The 15,925-nt window shown below is 41.3% G+C and overlaps 1 protein-coding gene across 1 annotated transcript in view; it reads right to left on the minus strand.

Annotated features, from left to right (window-relative positions):
* Positions 1–286: 286 nt before the first annotated feature.
* Positions 287–15,925, minus strand: part of TPGS2 (tubulin polyglutamylase complex subunit 2) — a 63,783-nt gene continuing 48,144 nt past the window's right edge. Inside the window, exons 3-7 of the mRNA XM_007945669.2 lie at positions 11,388–11,475; positions 5,970–6,098; positions 3,330–3,443; positions 1,565–1,725; positions 287–514 (exon numbers count right to left, since the gene is read on the minus strand). Of these exons, the coding sequence (XP_007943860.1) occupies positions 287–514; positions 1,565–1,725; positions 3,330–3,443; positions 5,970–6,098; positions 11,388–11,475 (720 nt within the window). The remainder of the gene's footprint in view (positions 515–1,564; positions 1,726–3,329; positions 3,444–5,969; positions 6,099–11,387; positions 11,476–15,925) is intronic.

The following is a 15,925-nucleotide window of genomic DNA, read 5'->3' on the forward strand; positions in this document are numbered from 1 at the left end:
TTTGGCCACTTCAACAAGATTCAAAATTCTGCACTGCTTCCAGAGATGAGATGACACCACTTGCTGTGAAGGGTATGAGGGAAGAACTCTTGAGGAGACTTCAGTATGTCCATCTAACTCTTGGCTGATGCCAATGGGAATAAAAGGCCTAGGATTTTGGTGATTTACATGGGATGAAGCCTATGGTTCAACACACAGAATCAGAGGCTTGGGACACCCTTGGGGTCACCAATGCATGGCGATCCCCAGTGTGGTGTGGCTGGCAGGGAGCTGGAGGTGGGAGGGCTCATTTCCGGACAGGGTTTCCAGAGCCAGAGGAGGATTTAGAGGTGGAGGAACCTGGGGGCCCTTTCTGGGCACATGCAGGCTGCACAGGCCCTTTCTTTTTGGGGATTAAAGGTTTGTTCTTGCTCTTGAATACTTTGCTGGGATCCAACTTGTTCACAAAGGAGTCGGTCTCTTCTGTGAGCAGGTTTGTGTTGTAGGTGATGGGTTTATACATGTTGAACCATTGCTGTAAGGCAGAATTGGGAGAGAGGCTCATGAATCAAAGGAAAAATGCCACTCTTTATGTTCTTTAGCAGCGAGCAGAGGTGGGGGGAGGTTAGGATGCTGGGGAGATGCAGCTGAGAGAGAACAGAGGAAAGTTTTCATGAAAAACTGCCTCACAAATCCATTAGCACTTCCTTTAAATGAAACTGATTGCAGATCAGTCAAGACCTCATAACACACACACATTTTTTTCTGAAGCCCCTAACCTTTAAAATAAATGCAGTCTGAGAACTAAGAACCTGAGTAAGCTCCCTTTCTTCTGATCTAGTGATCCCTAAACCTGGGGTACTACATCTCAAATCACTGGGAGACAGTGTCTTTTTAATTATCTGCCCTCAACTTAGCCACTCCCCCCCACATGTATTTGGCAAAACCATCTCACAGGGAGCTGCATGACAGAGGGCCCCTGCCTGAGTTGCTGTTCTCTTCCCTAGTGGTTCTCTGGGTAGCTGAGGGCAAATGACATTCACAGACACTGACCTTTCTTTGATCACAACCACCACCAGAATCGAACAGGTGGGTGTTATCATTATGCAACACTTGAGGAACATACACTGATAGAGAGTGAGGTCCAAGATAGAATGATAAATGAAAAGAAGAAGTGGAACAATGTAATATATTGCATTTATGATTTAGAAAAAAGGAAACAAAGACAGTATGTATACCCACATTCTTTATATGCAAGGAAGAAACTGGTAGCAGTGGCTACCTCTGGGGAAGTACATGAGCAGGCTGGAACCGGGGAATAAGAGAGAACGAAGCCCCATCTAAAAATACAACTTAATCAAAAATAAAAGAGCCCCCAGGGGAATCTGAGAATCAGAACTGGAGAACCACTAACCAGATCAGTATAACTTGAAGTTGTCCACCTATGTTAGAATTAGCTGCTTGACTTAGTGAAAATGCAGGTTCGGTGCTCTACCCTAGTTCTTCTGAATTAGAAGGTGAAGCTGGGAATCCTCAGATTCTTAATATACAACACAGTTTGAGATGACAAGTGTCCTTCCCTTACCTTGGCCTGTGGGCTAATGCCATAGCTGGTAAAGGCATACTGCCACTGGGGCAGGCCCAGGTGGGTGATGAGCAGGCGGTAATAAGCAGTAAAGGTATCAGTGAGAAAATGCCAGTATAAAGCTCTGTCCAGGAACCAGATCTCAGTGTCCTGTGCTAATGCTGAAACAGTCGACAAATAAATAATAAAAAAATAAGTGATAAAGAATGGTTTAACATTTTTTCCCCTTTAGTTACAAAGTTATTGGTACCCATGGTTTAAAAAGTAAAAGTCCCTTCTTTCCTAACCTTCCAGTCCCATTCTCCACTGGCCAGTGACCAGTTTCTTTGGTATTCTACAAATATTCCAACAATCGATCAGTTGATTGCTCTAGCTGCTGGGCTTTGTCCATCAGGAAGTGCATTCAGGCTATTTAAGCAGATGTTCCTGGTGTATGGAACCAGTACCCCCTCCCCAATCTGTACATACTGTGGACTCCACTTTCCTGATGGAGACAAACTCTGAATGGCTCTGGCTTTTATGAAGAGCTGTTTCAGCAATCAGTCAGAAGTGCTGTGAGAAACCACCACAGAGAAGCCCAGACCAGCCTGCTCTCCTATGCTGTTGAGTAAATAGCAGCTAGCTGAGCCAAAGCAGGCACTACACGACCAACTCCTGCCTTACTCATGTTTCTGACCCTAGTTCATCGCGTGTCTACATAGTTGTAACGGGGCACTAAGTGGCCTCTGTCCTCCAGTCTCTTCCTTTTCTGAAACTACTTGTAGTCACACATACATTTTCATTTGAATCCTGCCATTCTTCTGCTAAACAACCTTAACTCACTCCCTATTGTCTTTCACAGGTTGTCCAAACTCCTTTCCTTTGTTTTTAAGCTTTTCATAAAGCAAGCAACTGGTTTTCCGGTTCTCTCTTCACCCACAAGATAAACCATGTGGCTCACTGAATTGAAATTGTCATTCCCCTAAATCATTGTGCTTTTCCACGGCACAGCTTTGACTCATTTGTCCCTTTGTCTGGATGTTCACTTTATGCCACTAAATCCCTCCCACCTCATATCTAACTCCATACTTCAAGGTACAGCTAAAAGACTACTTTGCCTCCTTCAGCTGGAAATGATCTCTTCTACCCTCAGAGGGCCGGTATGTATCTGTGGCACTGATGGATGGACAGACTGGTGTCCATCCTGGACAGATCCTGGTGTCTGTGTCTTCTTAACCCCTGCCAGACACAAAGCTCCTTGGAGAGGTCCACCTCTGAAGTTCCACAGGCCATGGCTAGGGCCTGAACTGCTGTTGGGGGAACAGGTGCTGCTGCTCAAGGGGCCAAATTCTTCTCTTGATTTCCTATCAGGGGTTCCTAGATTGAGGTCTAGTAATTCAGGTTTTATTGCTGTTAATTAGCTTAGGTATAGGGCACAGAACAAAGATAATGTGTTTCTGGATGCTTGTCTAATGCATGAGTCTGCTGAGAGGTCTATAAACAGAAGACTATTTCTTTTCATTTTCACTCACCTATTATTCTAATACTATAGACTGTTTTGCAGTAACTCACAAATGATAATGGCTTAAAAAAAAACCTCTAGTGACTGGCTTAGAAGGGGTTGCTCCAAGAGGATCTAAGAGGCTCTTTGGGTTTTGGTGCCTACAGGAGACCTGGCAGCGTTTCAGGAGGAGACAGAGGAGTGTGCCCTTTTGCAATGGCAGGCAAGCAGAGGCAGCCAAGGCCAAACTCAAACTTTAAGACCATACTTGTAAATGATTCTTACCTGGCTTCCCAGTTTTGTAGACAAGGCAAACCTTCCCATTTCCATTGCAAGAATCCAGCTCAAATATCACACTGCGAGTGTCGAAGTGAGGTTTCTCCAGCTGGTCCTCACTGGCTGCAAACCCAAAACTGAATGGTAAGGTTCAAAGACATTCAAGCAAACATATACTTAACCATCCAATTTTGCTAGGATAAAAACAACAAGGGGAAAAGGCCTTACCTCAGGCATATTCTTAAATATGATTTTCAAATGTGGGCCAAATGACTTCTATACTCTAAATGCCCCAGCTTTCATCCATGGAGTAGGCCTCCTGTCTGGGCTCCCTCATCACCAATCAACAGTGTCAGGGAATCCAGGAGAAGGTGGCATATAGAAAACAAACCAAACATTTTGGGAATGGGCTACACAAAGACAGAGTAATCTGAATGGCCTGATGTTGACACGATTTTTTTTCTTTTCCCCAGATAACTATTTTCCCCCTCATTTATAGTGTTTTATGGTCTTTGAATTAAAATTTACTTTGCCTTGTCTAATATGTATATTAGGAGCTCTGGTAGCATAGTGCCTAAGGCACTTGACTGCTAACCAGAAGGTTGGTGGTTCAAACCCAGGAGTCATTCCTCGGAGGGAAGGTTGGGCAATCTACTTCGGTAGTGATACCGCCTCGGAAACCCAAGGAGAGGTCGATATAAGTTGGGGCCGACTTGACGGCACATAACAACAACAACAATATGTATATTTATAATATTTACTTATAATGTTATGGAGTGCTAAGTCTGGTTCAGTTTGATATATCTACTTAGAAAAGATATATTCTAAGAAATAAAAGCATCAAACACCTTCTCTCTTGTTTCTTTCATTATAGCTATTATTCAATAAAGATTAGTATGCTGACTTGGGTGGGAGAGTTTACAAACTTAAGAGAGATTCCACACAAAAATAAAATTATTTATTTATTGAGGTATATGTCCATACATATAGATAATTCTATTTAGATGTATAAATATTTACATTTTTAATTTAAAAAATGACTTGGTTTTATTGTCTTCCAGTCGTAATCCTTTCATATTCTTTTTGATCTCATATGGTCCTAAACAGACATATAGGTATACATTTATATTTTGCCTTTAAGATTGTTTATTATATAAGAATGGGCTATCTTTGATTTACTCTAGTAATTTATTTGTACATTTCTTTGGATATTCTAAATAGATAATCATATCTGTACATAAGGACTTAGGTCTGCTTGTTGGGCTATCCTAGAAAGCATGAACACAGCAGGAGCCAGATGTGGATATGTGGGACAATATGGCACCTATCCCTAGCTTAGACCTTTGTTGAGGCTTCTCAAATTCTCTGTTACCAAGTCTGTTTTTACTCTTCCAGTGTCAAGGGCAGGGAAGTTTCAGCTTACCTGCTCAACTTCTTTACCTTGGATGAGTTAGCCCCAACATAAACCTATGAAGCCAATGTGACCTTCTCTCCACCCTTGGAGTTCCCATAGATCTCTGAGTAACAGGCTCTTCCCCAGACTCATCACTTTCCAAGCTTTACTCCTGGACTCCTCTAGTGCTATTCTCCAATTTCTTGCCCAGTTGAGGGGGGAAAAAAAACCTTCAATCTGTTATCTCTACCAGGATTTCAATGAACCCCAAAGCCTTAGTGTAGAAGACAATCTAATTGCCTACTCAATATTTAATCTCCCTTGCTTTTTTAATAATTCAACCAAAATTTTCTTTGAGGAGGTACTGCTACACAGCTAAAGCACTCACCTCGCAGACTCCCTTGCAGCTGTCCTGTTTTGGCAGAAGTCTACTGAGAGGAGGGGTGTCTGAGAATACTTGTTTTCTTAATAAAAAGGGACTGATTCTCCCAAGAGACAGTGTTTTTGTCCTTTGACTTGTTTCTTTTTTTTTTTTCTTTCCCCTGCCTGGAACATAGACTGGCAGCCTAGAGCTAGAGCCCACATTCCTCAGCCGTGAGGATAAAAACCATACCCAAAGGCTGGTATATCAGGAGCCAAAGGAAGACTCTATCACTGACTTTGTGAAGCAGCTATACCAGTTTGGTTCCAGATTTCTTGTTATGAGAAGAACAAACTCCTATTGAGGTTAGACATTGTAATTGGGTCTCTGTTTCATGCAAACACAGTACTCACAGAAGAAGTACTCACTTGTATTCAGTTGCTCATAGGTTTTAGCAGCCATTTGACTTATGAGCCATTTCACTCACGAGTGGCAAATAGCTCATAGGCAAGAAAGGAGAGGAAGGGGAGCTGCATTTATGGCTAAGGTCCCTGAATGTTCTCTTGATAATGTACTATCGAGTGAAGTCTGATCTATAACATTCATTAATTCATCAAGTATTCATTAAGTGCCTGTTATATGCCAGGTACTGATCTGGTGCTGGGAGCAAAACAGACAAAGATCCAAATCCTGGCATTTTCTACATGAAAATTTCCTTTGTTGAAACAGGCTATTTTTTACTTTATTCCCAAGGTACTAAGAAGACATGAATGGGAAGGGTTTTGGTTTGGGGGTTTATATTACAATGTCACAATGTCTTCCCATGGTTTTCAATATTGTAAACAGGAAACAAGCAGGATGAATTCTAACCCAAAGTAGAAGTTCCTGTAAGTACCTTCCTCTGTTTCATCCTCCAGGTCTGCAAGAGTTGGTGCATTAGGAAGTGAATACATGGAAGACTGGTTAAGTTGAGTGAGTTTTGAGATGCTGTTAATTGCCATGCTGCCCAATGGAATGGTGTGGTCTGTGGAAACATCAAAAAAGAGAGTTATGTAGAGTAATAGACTAGTTACAATGCTTATTTTGAGGGTTTCTGCTTGAGTAATTTAAAGCCCAGCTATTACTTGGTCTCAGAATTAAGGAATCTGGTGGAAAGTAAAAAGAACAGGATCACTGCATTACATGCTCCAAAGCACCAACCTTTCATGCAAAAAACAAAAAAAAGCAACTGGAGGATTGGGTGAGTCCCCACTGCATGTGTTATGGTGGAATGTTGAAAAATGGGCAAGGTACCCCATTTGAAAGGTAAAGGATTTAAAAATATTTTCCCTACCTCTTTCCTTTGTTTAAGGAGCTCTGGTGGCATAGTGGGTAAGACATTTGGCTGCTAACCAGATGGTCAGTGGTTCATACCCACCAGCTGCTCCATGGGAGGAAGATGAGGCAATCTACTTCTGTAAACATTCACAGTCTTGGAAACCCAGTAGGGGTTGCTATGAGTTGGAATCAACTCAATGGCAGTGAGTTTGGCTTTGGCTTGGTTCCTTTGTTTAACTACCATTCTTCACAAAGAGTTACACTTCCGAAGCAATAATGTTGTTGTTAGGTGCCGTTGAGTTGTTTTTGACTCATAGTAACCTCATGTGATTTTCTTGGTTGCAATCTTTATGGAAGCATCTTGCCAGGTCTTTTTCCCATGGAACTGCTAGAATGACCAACTTTTTCAGTTATCAACCAAATGCTTTTAACAAAAAGCTTTCACAGTGGAAAATATCTTCTCTTCCATTTGTCATTTTCCCTCATTGAATGCAGAGAAAATTGCATAGACAGTAAAACACTGGTAAACATCTTTCTGGCATTCTTTACTCTCAGCCAACATCCATCTCACATCAGCAATGATATCGCTCATCCCACATCCTCTTCTGTATCTGGTTTGAATTTCTGGCAGTTTTCTGTAAATATACTGCTGCAACCTTGTTTTAATTATTTTCAGCAAAATTCTACTTGCATGTGATGGTGTTTGATAATTTCTGCATTCTGTTGGATCACTTTCCTTTGAATGGGCACAAATATGGATCTCTTCCAGTCAGTTGACCAAGAAGCTATCCTCCAAATTTCTTGGCATAGTGAAACCACCAGCACTACATCTGTTTGTTTATACATTTCAATTGGTGTACGTCAACTCCTGGAACCTTTTTTTTTGCCAATGCCTTCAGTGTAGCTTGAACCTCTTCCTTCATTACCATCGGTTCTTGATCATAGCCTACCTCTTGAAATGGCTGAACAATGACCAATTTTTTTGGTACAGTGACTTTGTGTATTTGTTCCATCTTCTTTTGATGCTTCTTGCATAATTTAATATTTTGCCCATAGAATTCTTGGGAGCTCTGGTAGCATAGTGGCTAAAGCACTTGACTGCTAACCAGAAGGCTGGCAGTTCAAACCCACCAGCCACTCCTCAGAAGGAAGGTTGGGCAATCCTACTTCCATAGTGATACTGCCTCGGAAACCCAAGGAGGGGTCGCTATGTGTCGGGGTCGACTCGACAGCACATAACAACCACCACCACCACCATAGAATTCTTTAATATTGCAGCTTCAGGCTTGAATTTTTCCTTCAGTTCTTTCAGCTTGAGAAATGCTGAATGTGTTCTTTCCTTTTGGTTTTCTAACTTCAGGTGTCTGTAAACATTATCATGCTACTTAGTTTGTCTTCTTGAGCCATCCTTTGAAATTTTCTGTTCAGCTCTTTTACTTTATTGTTTTCTTCATTTTCTTTAACTATTCTTTGCTCTAGAGCAAGTTTCAGAGTCTCTTTTAATAAACATTATCATGCTACTTAGTTTGTCTTCTTGAGCCATCCTTTGAAATTTTCTGTTCAGCTCTTTTACTTTATTGTTTTCTTCATTTTCTTTAACTATTCTTTGCTCTAGAGCAAGTTTCAGAGTCTCTTTTAATAAACATCATAGTCTTTTTTTTTTAATTGTGATTTGGGTGAAGATTTACAGAGCAAATTCACTTTCCATACAGCAGTTCACATATACTTTGTCTCATGTCATTGACCACAGTTTACCACAATGCAACAGCTCCCCTCCCACTTCCTCCCTATAGTTACCACTTCCCAGTGTCCATCCCTCCATACTCTCCTGCCCCCTGAGCTGTCTCCCTGTGCATAAGCAGCCCTTCCTTCTCCCATGATTGTTCTCTCCAGGGCGTGCGTCTACTTGAGGTAAATGTTTATCTCACATGCCTGTACTTTGTTTGGCTGGAAACCACAGGTGTGGGTTCAATTCCAGACCTGAAGGGCAGCTAGGGGCCATAGTCTCAGTGGTTACACCAGGCTCTATTGGACCAGCAAACCTGGTCCTCACCTTCTTTTTTTTTTTTTCCCTCCAAATGATTTTGAGTTTTGTTCCACATTGTTCTCCCTCTCTATCCAGGATCTCCTACATCCCTTCCAAGTGGATGACAGTGGTAGCCAGGCACCATCTAGTTCTTCTGGTCTCATAGTTGTATAGGTTGCAGATCAGATGGTGTACCAGTCGCGAGGACTGATTGTTTCCATTAATTTTGGTTTTCTTCTTTCTTCTTTGCTCTTGACGAGGCGAGACCCATCATTGCATCTAGATGGCAGGTTGCTAGCTTTTAAGATCCCAGTCACTACTCACCAAAGTAGGAGGTGGAACAATGTTTTATATAGATGTTATGACAATTGAGCTTGATGTCCCCTGTGACCATGGTCCCAAGCGCTCAGGATCAATTACTCGGTCGCTCTGGGTAGCTGGCTGTGACCAAGCAGTGACCACAACCTAGCCCCTTGTCAGCTGTACTATACATCTGGGGATTCTGATCATTCACATAAACTTATAGGACCATTGTCTGCCAACCCTATATATGATCTTGGACAAGAATGGTTTCTGGGCCATTGGAAAAAATGGGTCTAAGTTAAAGCTTTCAGTGGAAAGCTATAAAAAGTGCCTCTGGTCAATGCTGTAAGACAGAGTCAGGAAGATGCTGGGTGTGGTAGTTCAGTTTGTACGTCAACTTGGCTAGGCCTGGTTGAGTGGCTGGGCAGCTGGATATAGTATTCCCTATGATGAGACTGGTAATCAACTCCATGGTGGAATCCACTGTGAACAGCTAAGTAGCTGCCTTAGAGAATGTGGTCTGCTTTCTGTATATAAGCAGACGCCTTGGAAAATGGTCTCTAGCTTATGGCACACTTGGACCCTGCCATGTAGCCATGGTGTTGTTCACTAGTCTGCCATGTTCTGCTGACCTTGGGACTTACAATGGACTTGAAGTAATGCCCTGCTGTGTGGGTTGGTAACATCGGGATTGTGTCTTTTTACTTGTAAACCTTGGGTTTGTCAGCCTCAGCAGCCAGCAACTGAGTGAAGAAAAGCCTCCAGCTTCGGTGGGCCAAGAGCAGAAGGCAGAGCTGCAACCCAAGGTTGAGGGGCTTTCTCCCAACCCTTAGAGCCTGGCACTTTGAACTTGGCCTTAAAGCCTCCAAATTATAAGAATAAACTCGTTTGTTAAGGCCATCCCATTTGTGGTATATTCTTGTCAGAGTGGCACTAGGTAACCAGAACATTGGAAATAACCAAAAAAAGGAAACCTAGATGTATAGGCAGGAGGCAGAGGCCAAAGAAGGGGAGAAGTCAGTTCTGCAGATCTGCTGTGCAACAGCAGTCGCTGCATTCCTAGGGACAGCAATGGGAAGTGTACGTTGCTTCCAAAGAACCAAAGTAGGTCTAGGGATATGTTTGGAATCAAGAGACAATATAGGTCTCTGAAAGGCTGGGAAATTTATGCCAGGAATCGGCTGGAGTTCAATGGCTAGATTAAGGTTTCCTAGTTTATGAAATTTTAGAGGAGTCTTCATCGAAACGTGCAGAGCTTCCTTTCATGTCTACAAAGTACCTGCAATCGCAGACATGTACAAAGTTGTAAGTTCCTACATCCACAATGTAAATGCTTTTGTCCTAAACACATTTAAGGCTAAAGATGACAGCCTGTGAAATGAGGTCAGTGATGTACACTGATATAATGTTAGGGAGAAAAGGAAAAGCTCTGATCTTAGCATTAGAGACTTGAGGTTTCATGATGGTGAGAAATAACAAAGGAGCCTGGATTGCTGATCTATCTTGCCCATCCATCTCAACTGACCATGTACTCTTACTTGCCTTCTCTGAAGTTTTTCTCACAAAGAAAAAGTATAGAAAAGTCAGGTTTGAATCAAGGGTTAGAAGCCAAATTTGGTAAGGTGGAGCTCACAGAGTACCTTTCACATGAAGTAATGAAAAGGAAAGAGTTATGCCAATAAAAATACCCTCCAGATACTGTTCTCACAAGAGTCTTAGAGGCTATATGTAAGTGTGATCTCTAGTTGTTCTTTCCCTTTAACCATGTAAGAAAAAAATAAATCACTCTTATTAAGTTCTAATGAATGAGAAGAGGCAATGAAGTCCATCTGGCCTGAGCACCTCACCAGACAACCAGTCTATCTGAAGGACCTTATCTTTTCTCCTCTGCTGTTGCTCTACATCTTGAGTAAACATTTCCCCTATGAAGTAACAGGTCTCATACAATGTGATCATGATAATCATGATGATCATTTATTCAGCATTTGCTATGTACCAGGCACTAGTAAGCTATGACTGCTTCCCAATGACTTCCCTTAACAACACCTTGAGGTAGATATTGTTCTAATAGCCGTTATAGAGGTGAGGAAATGAAGGGTTAGTAATAAGTGCTAGAGCTAGAGCTTGAACCTAGATAGCTTTCACCCCTATATGATAATGACTGCGTACCTCTCACATGGCAGAGTGACAGAGGCCTGGTAGAGGACAAAAGGCAATGACAATGGCAGAACAAGTACTGGTTGTCACACTCCCTTGTCTATGGCCACTCCTCTCTTTCAGATGATTGGTCCCTCCCATGAGTATTTGAGGTTGTCACTGCAGCTCAACTTAAGGGGTTTGCTCTGAGGTGGGAGTCCTCAGGGGATTTAAGTTCAATTAACATTAATGATTAATGCTTTCCTCTGCTCCAGTCCCATAGGAAACCTCTAAATTGTTCTTTCAGTAAAGTACCAGTTAGACTGTGGCATCAGGTGATGATAAGTGATGGGTGAAGCACTGATGGTATATTAGCCCTGGAAGATGACCACAGTTTGGACACTGCATGCTAGGAGCACCCATGAAAACCATCCAGACTGAAAGACTCAGAAGTTAGATAGGCCCTCAGAGTAGTCTCATATAAGCTCTCAACCAGAGAAATATTCCCCTCCAGCGAAGAAGCAGACTTACCATCCAGCTTCACATTCCATGTCATATGGAAGCCATTGGTCATCAGGTAAAAATTCTTCACATCTTCAGGCAATATACAGTTATTTTTCTACAATCACAAAGTAGCTAAGTGTTAGGCCAGGGATGGGAAAGAGGATACAGGGCTGTCTCAAAGCAGCTGGGGATATTATTTACCATGTTTCAGATCCCAAAACTATGAAGACTCTGATAATTACCCTACAAAACTCTATCAGAGAAGGACTGAGGTATACAAAGCAGAGTCACTGATTTGATCTCTTTTTTGCCTCACCAGGCAAGGAAGAGGTATACAGAAAGGAGCTCAAAAGGAATTGGTTGGGAAGAAGACTTAGGTGAAGATGGTGAGAGAGAAAGTCCTAGGAAAAGTTTGAGGATATTGGGGCAATTATTGCTATAAATGTCAGATCCCTGTTCATAAATTACTTTATAAAACAAATTATTGGAAAAATGAGAATCTTAAAAGCAGAGTATGTACTTCTAGAGCATTTAGTGCAAGAAGCCTATTCTAATCGTTTTGATTGTTCTTCAAAAGCAAAAAAAAAAAAAAAAAAAAGTGTAACAACATATGAAAGATATATTTCATATGGATAACAAATCATCCAAAGTGGTGATGGAAAGAACAAAAGAAGAGCTTAGGACCCTTTCAGGAAGTAGTAAAAGGAAGCCCTAAATTCTAAGTCATGTACATTAAGAAGTCTTCATGTCTCCGCACATGCCTGATCAGTCTTCTAGGCAACTCAAACCACTGGTCTGCACAGAAAGCAAAGTTCTCTAATTCCAACATTTCCTGAGCCCCCTACAGTTACTTCTTAACATGGTTATAGGGGCAAAGGCACAAAATGTTAGTAACTCTTTCTAAACTTTTGACTTTTTGGACCTTTTGGTAATGTGTCACTGGCCATAGTTTATATCAAGTTTCTTTAGGTCATACTCTTAGCCAGTTTTAGATACCAGTGTGTAAAGACAGTATGGTGTAGCAGACAATCTGAGTTCACTTCCTAACTGCCACTGTATGAGTGACTTTGAGCATGTCACTTATACTCTATCATTATAGGTTGAAGAATAATTTCTAAGACTGAGTGTATAAAACACCAGAAGTGGAAGGATGTGAACTGGCTTAGAATGAGGAGAGGAGAAGACCAGGAAATTATTCTGATTTGAGAGCACAGCATTTTCAAAACCTATAGGTGAGAAGACAGCTCCAAGCTTACAGGTGATTTTAACTAGTGATTTTAGGTTATAAAATGGACAAGAGTTGTCATTTTAATGAATTAAGTTTTTAATTTCCTTGATCTAAAAACTAAAATATGTATTCTGATCAGTTTTTTTTTTTCCCCTCTTCACCAACTAGCATCCAATTTTTCTTCATTATTATGTTACCAGAATTTAGGCTTACCCTTGACTCCTATACGGCTATATTCTCTGGGCTTTCAGAAAGGAAAAAAAAATGTGCATGCAGAAGGCCTTTCTCTCACTCCATGCACCCTGGCACAGGAAACCTACAGCAGTGTTGGTACAAGGTTCTTGGTCATTCTGTGGCCCCAGAGAGCAGCATCCACTTCGTGATTTTGGACACTAGTGCCATCTAGTGGTAAACACAAGGAAACTACTGACTAAACCAAAAAAAAAAAAAAAACCCCACAAAACTCACTGCAGTCCAGTCAATTCAACTCATAGTGAGCCCTCCTTGGGTTTCCAAGGCGGTATCTCTATGTAAGTAAATTGCCCAACCTTCCTTCCGAGGAGTGGCTGGTGGGTTTGAACTGCCAGCCTTCTGGTTAGCAGTCAAATGCCTTAGGCCCTACATCACCAGAGCTCCTAACTACTGACCACTTTTATTTTCCTTTTCTGTGCTCAATGAGGTAAGTTATTTATTGATTAAGTGAATATTCTGGTAGCTGCTGCTTCCTCTTTTTTAGAAAAAGTTATTTTTATTTATCTTTTTATAACTTATTTTTGTTGTTGAGACTATACATAGCAGAACATACACTAATTCAATAATTTCTACGTGTATAATTCAGTGACAATGATTACATTCTTTGATTTGCACAACCGTTCTCATCCTCATTTTCTCAGTTGTTTCTCCCCTATAAACAAAAACTCACTGCCCTCTAAGGTTCCTATCTAATCTTTCAAGCTGCCATTGTCAATTTGATCCCATATAGATAGATTTTAAAAGCATGTAACGCACACAGTAGACACTATTTACTAGTTAAGCTAAACTACTCATTGTTTTTAAAAAGATTTCAAGAGATATTTTTGGTTTAAGGTCTGAAGATTATCTCAGGGCAATAGTTCTCAGGGGTTTACCCAGCCCCAATGACTCCAGAAAACCTAGATTCTGTGAGAATTTTAAATTCTGTTCTGCATATTCCCCCTTTTAACCAAGATTCTTTCACAGAATCTTTGATTAAAATGTTCAATAATGATAGCCAGGCCTGAAGCAACAAAGAAAGAGTCAGGAATAAGAGGAAGAAATGGAATGTGTGCATAATTGCGTCCACAACAAGTGCCTCTTTTGCCATGAGTCCAGAAGAAATGGATGGTGTCTACCTACTAGTCCCTCTTAATGAGGATTCTATGAGAACCCAGTTGAAACGGGCTGGCAGACTATTTGGCATTTTTTATATTTAAGTTAAGCTGGAGAATTCCAGTAGCAGTGACTGTAATATTTATCATGGCACTTATTTCACTCAAGAAAGAAACTTTGGTATTGTTTTATGCCAGTATTTCTAAAATATATTCAGCATTCATAAAAATAGAAAAAAAATTATGTGAAATGAAATACATTTTTAAATACAAAATGTCAACTGCAAAATAAATAAATAAATAACATTAATCCCTCATTGTCATTCTAATATAAATTACTGGTGGCCCCTGGCTCTGCTGCTTCCTTGGTGCTTTTTCCTAGGGAGAAAGTCAGGAAGGAGGAATAAAAGTGCTGACTAGTGTATACAGTAATAGTGTTGCATTATCACAGAACTACAATCTCTATGTATCCCAATGATGACTCTACCACATATCTCCTAATTATCAATATTTTTTCCTCCTTCCAAGGAGGCGATGTACAATAGCTTCATTAAGCTACTCTAGAAAGAGTCCACCACAAGCTGTTTTACTGCATCATCAGTAGAAGCCACTCTTATGCTTTGGAAGCTGTCATGGACTGAATTGTGTCCCCCCAAAATATGTGCCTGGGCTAGGTCTTGATTTCCAGATTGGATGGCTGACATTCATTTTGTGATCGAATTATCCTCCATTTTGTGATAAGTGTTATAAATCCTAATCTCTATAGGTTAGTGAGGCAAGATTATTGTGGGTTGTATCTTGAGTCATAGCCTTATAAAAAGTCATGACTCAAGTCCCACCCTTACTCAAGTACTGAAGTCACTCCGTTACTCAAGTCACACTGTTGCTTGAGTCACACCTTTTACCTTACAAGAGGTGAAATGAAGAGAAGCAAACAGAAGAGGGATCTCACCACCAACAGGAAAGAAGAATCAGGAATGGAGCACGTTCTTTGGATCCGGGATACCTGCACTAAGACCCAGGGTAAAACTGATGCCAAAACAAATGGAGATGTCCAGGAACGCTGGGCACACAGATGTTGAAAGGAGACAAGGATCTTCCCTGAGAGCTGACAGAGAGAGAAAGCCTTCCTCTAGAGCTAGTACCCTGCATTTGACCTTCTAGCCTCTTAAACTAGGTTGTTGTTGTTGTTACGTGCCGTTGAGTCATCTCTGACTCATAGTGACCCTATGTCCAACAGAATGAAATAATGCTTGGTCCCGTGCCACCCCCATAATCCCTGCTATACCTGAACCCATCATGCAGCCACTGTGTCAATCCACCTTGTTGAGGGCCTTCTCCTTGTTGTTGACCCTCCACTATACCAAGCATGATAGCCTTCTCCAGGGAATGGTCCCTCTGATAACACAACCAAAGTAGGCAAGACAAAGTCTGGCCATTCTTGCTTCCAAGGAGCATTTTTTTTTTTTTAAATTGTGATTTGGGTGAAAGTTTACAGAAGAAATTCACTTTCCATACAGCAGTTCACATACACTGTTTCATGATATTGACTATAATTTACCACAATGCAACAGCTCCCCTCCCACTTCTGCCCCACAGTTATCTCTTCCCTGTGTCCTTCCCTCCATGCACTTCTGCCCCCTGAGCTTTCTCCCTGTGCATACAGAGCCCTTCTATTCTTCCATGATTGATATCTCTAAGGAGTGTATCTACCTAGTGTAAATGTTCACTCCATACTTAAAAGGCAGTGAATTCCAGACTTAAAAGGCAGCTAGGGGCCATAGTCTCAGGGGTTCCATCAGGTTCTATCAGACCAGCAAACCTGGTCCCCCCACCTCCTTTTTTTTTCCCAAATAATTTTCAGTTTTGTTCCACATTATTCTCCCGCTCTATCCAGGATCTCCTACATAGACCATGCCCCCCAGGTTGTTGACAGTGGTAGCTGGGCACTATCTAGTTCTTCTGGTTTCATAGTTGTATAGGCTGAGGAT

Source organism: Orycteropus afer, unplaced genomic scaffold, assembly GCF_000298275.1.
Source record: "Orycteropus afer afer isolate SDZICR_OR568_19922 unplaced genomic scaffold, OryAfe1.0 scaffold00141, whole genome shotgun sequence".
In the NCBI taxonomy this organism is placed as follows: domain Eukaryota; kingdom Metazoa; phylum Chordata; class Mammalia; order Tubulidentata; family Orycteropodidae; genus Orycteropus; species Orycteropus afer.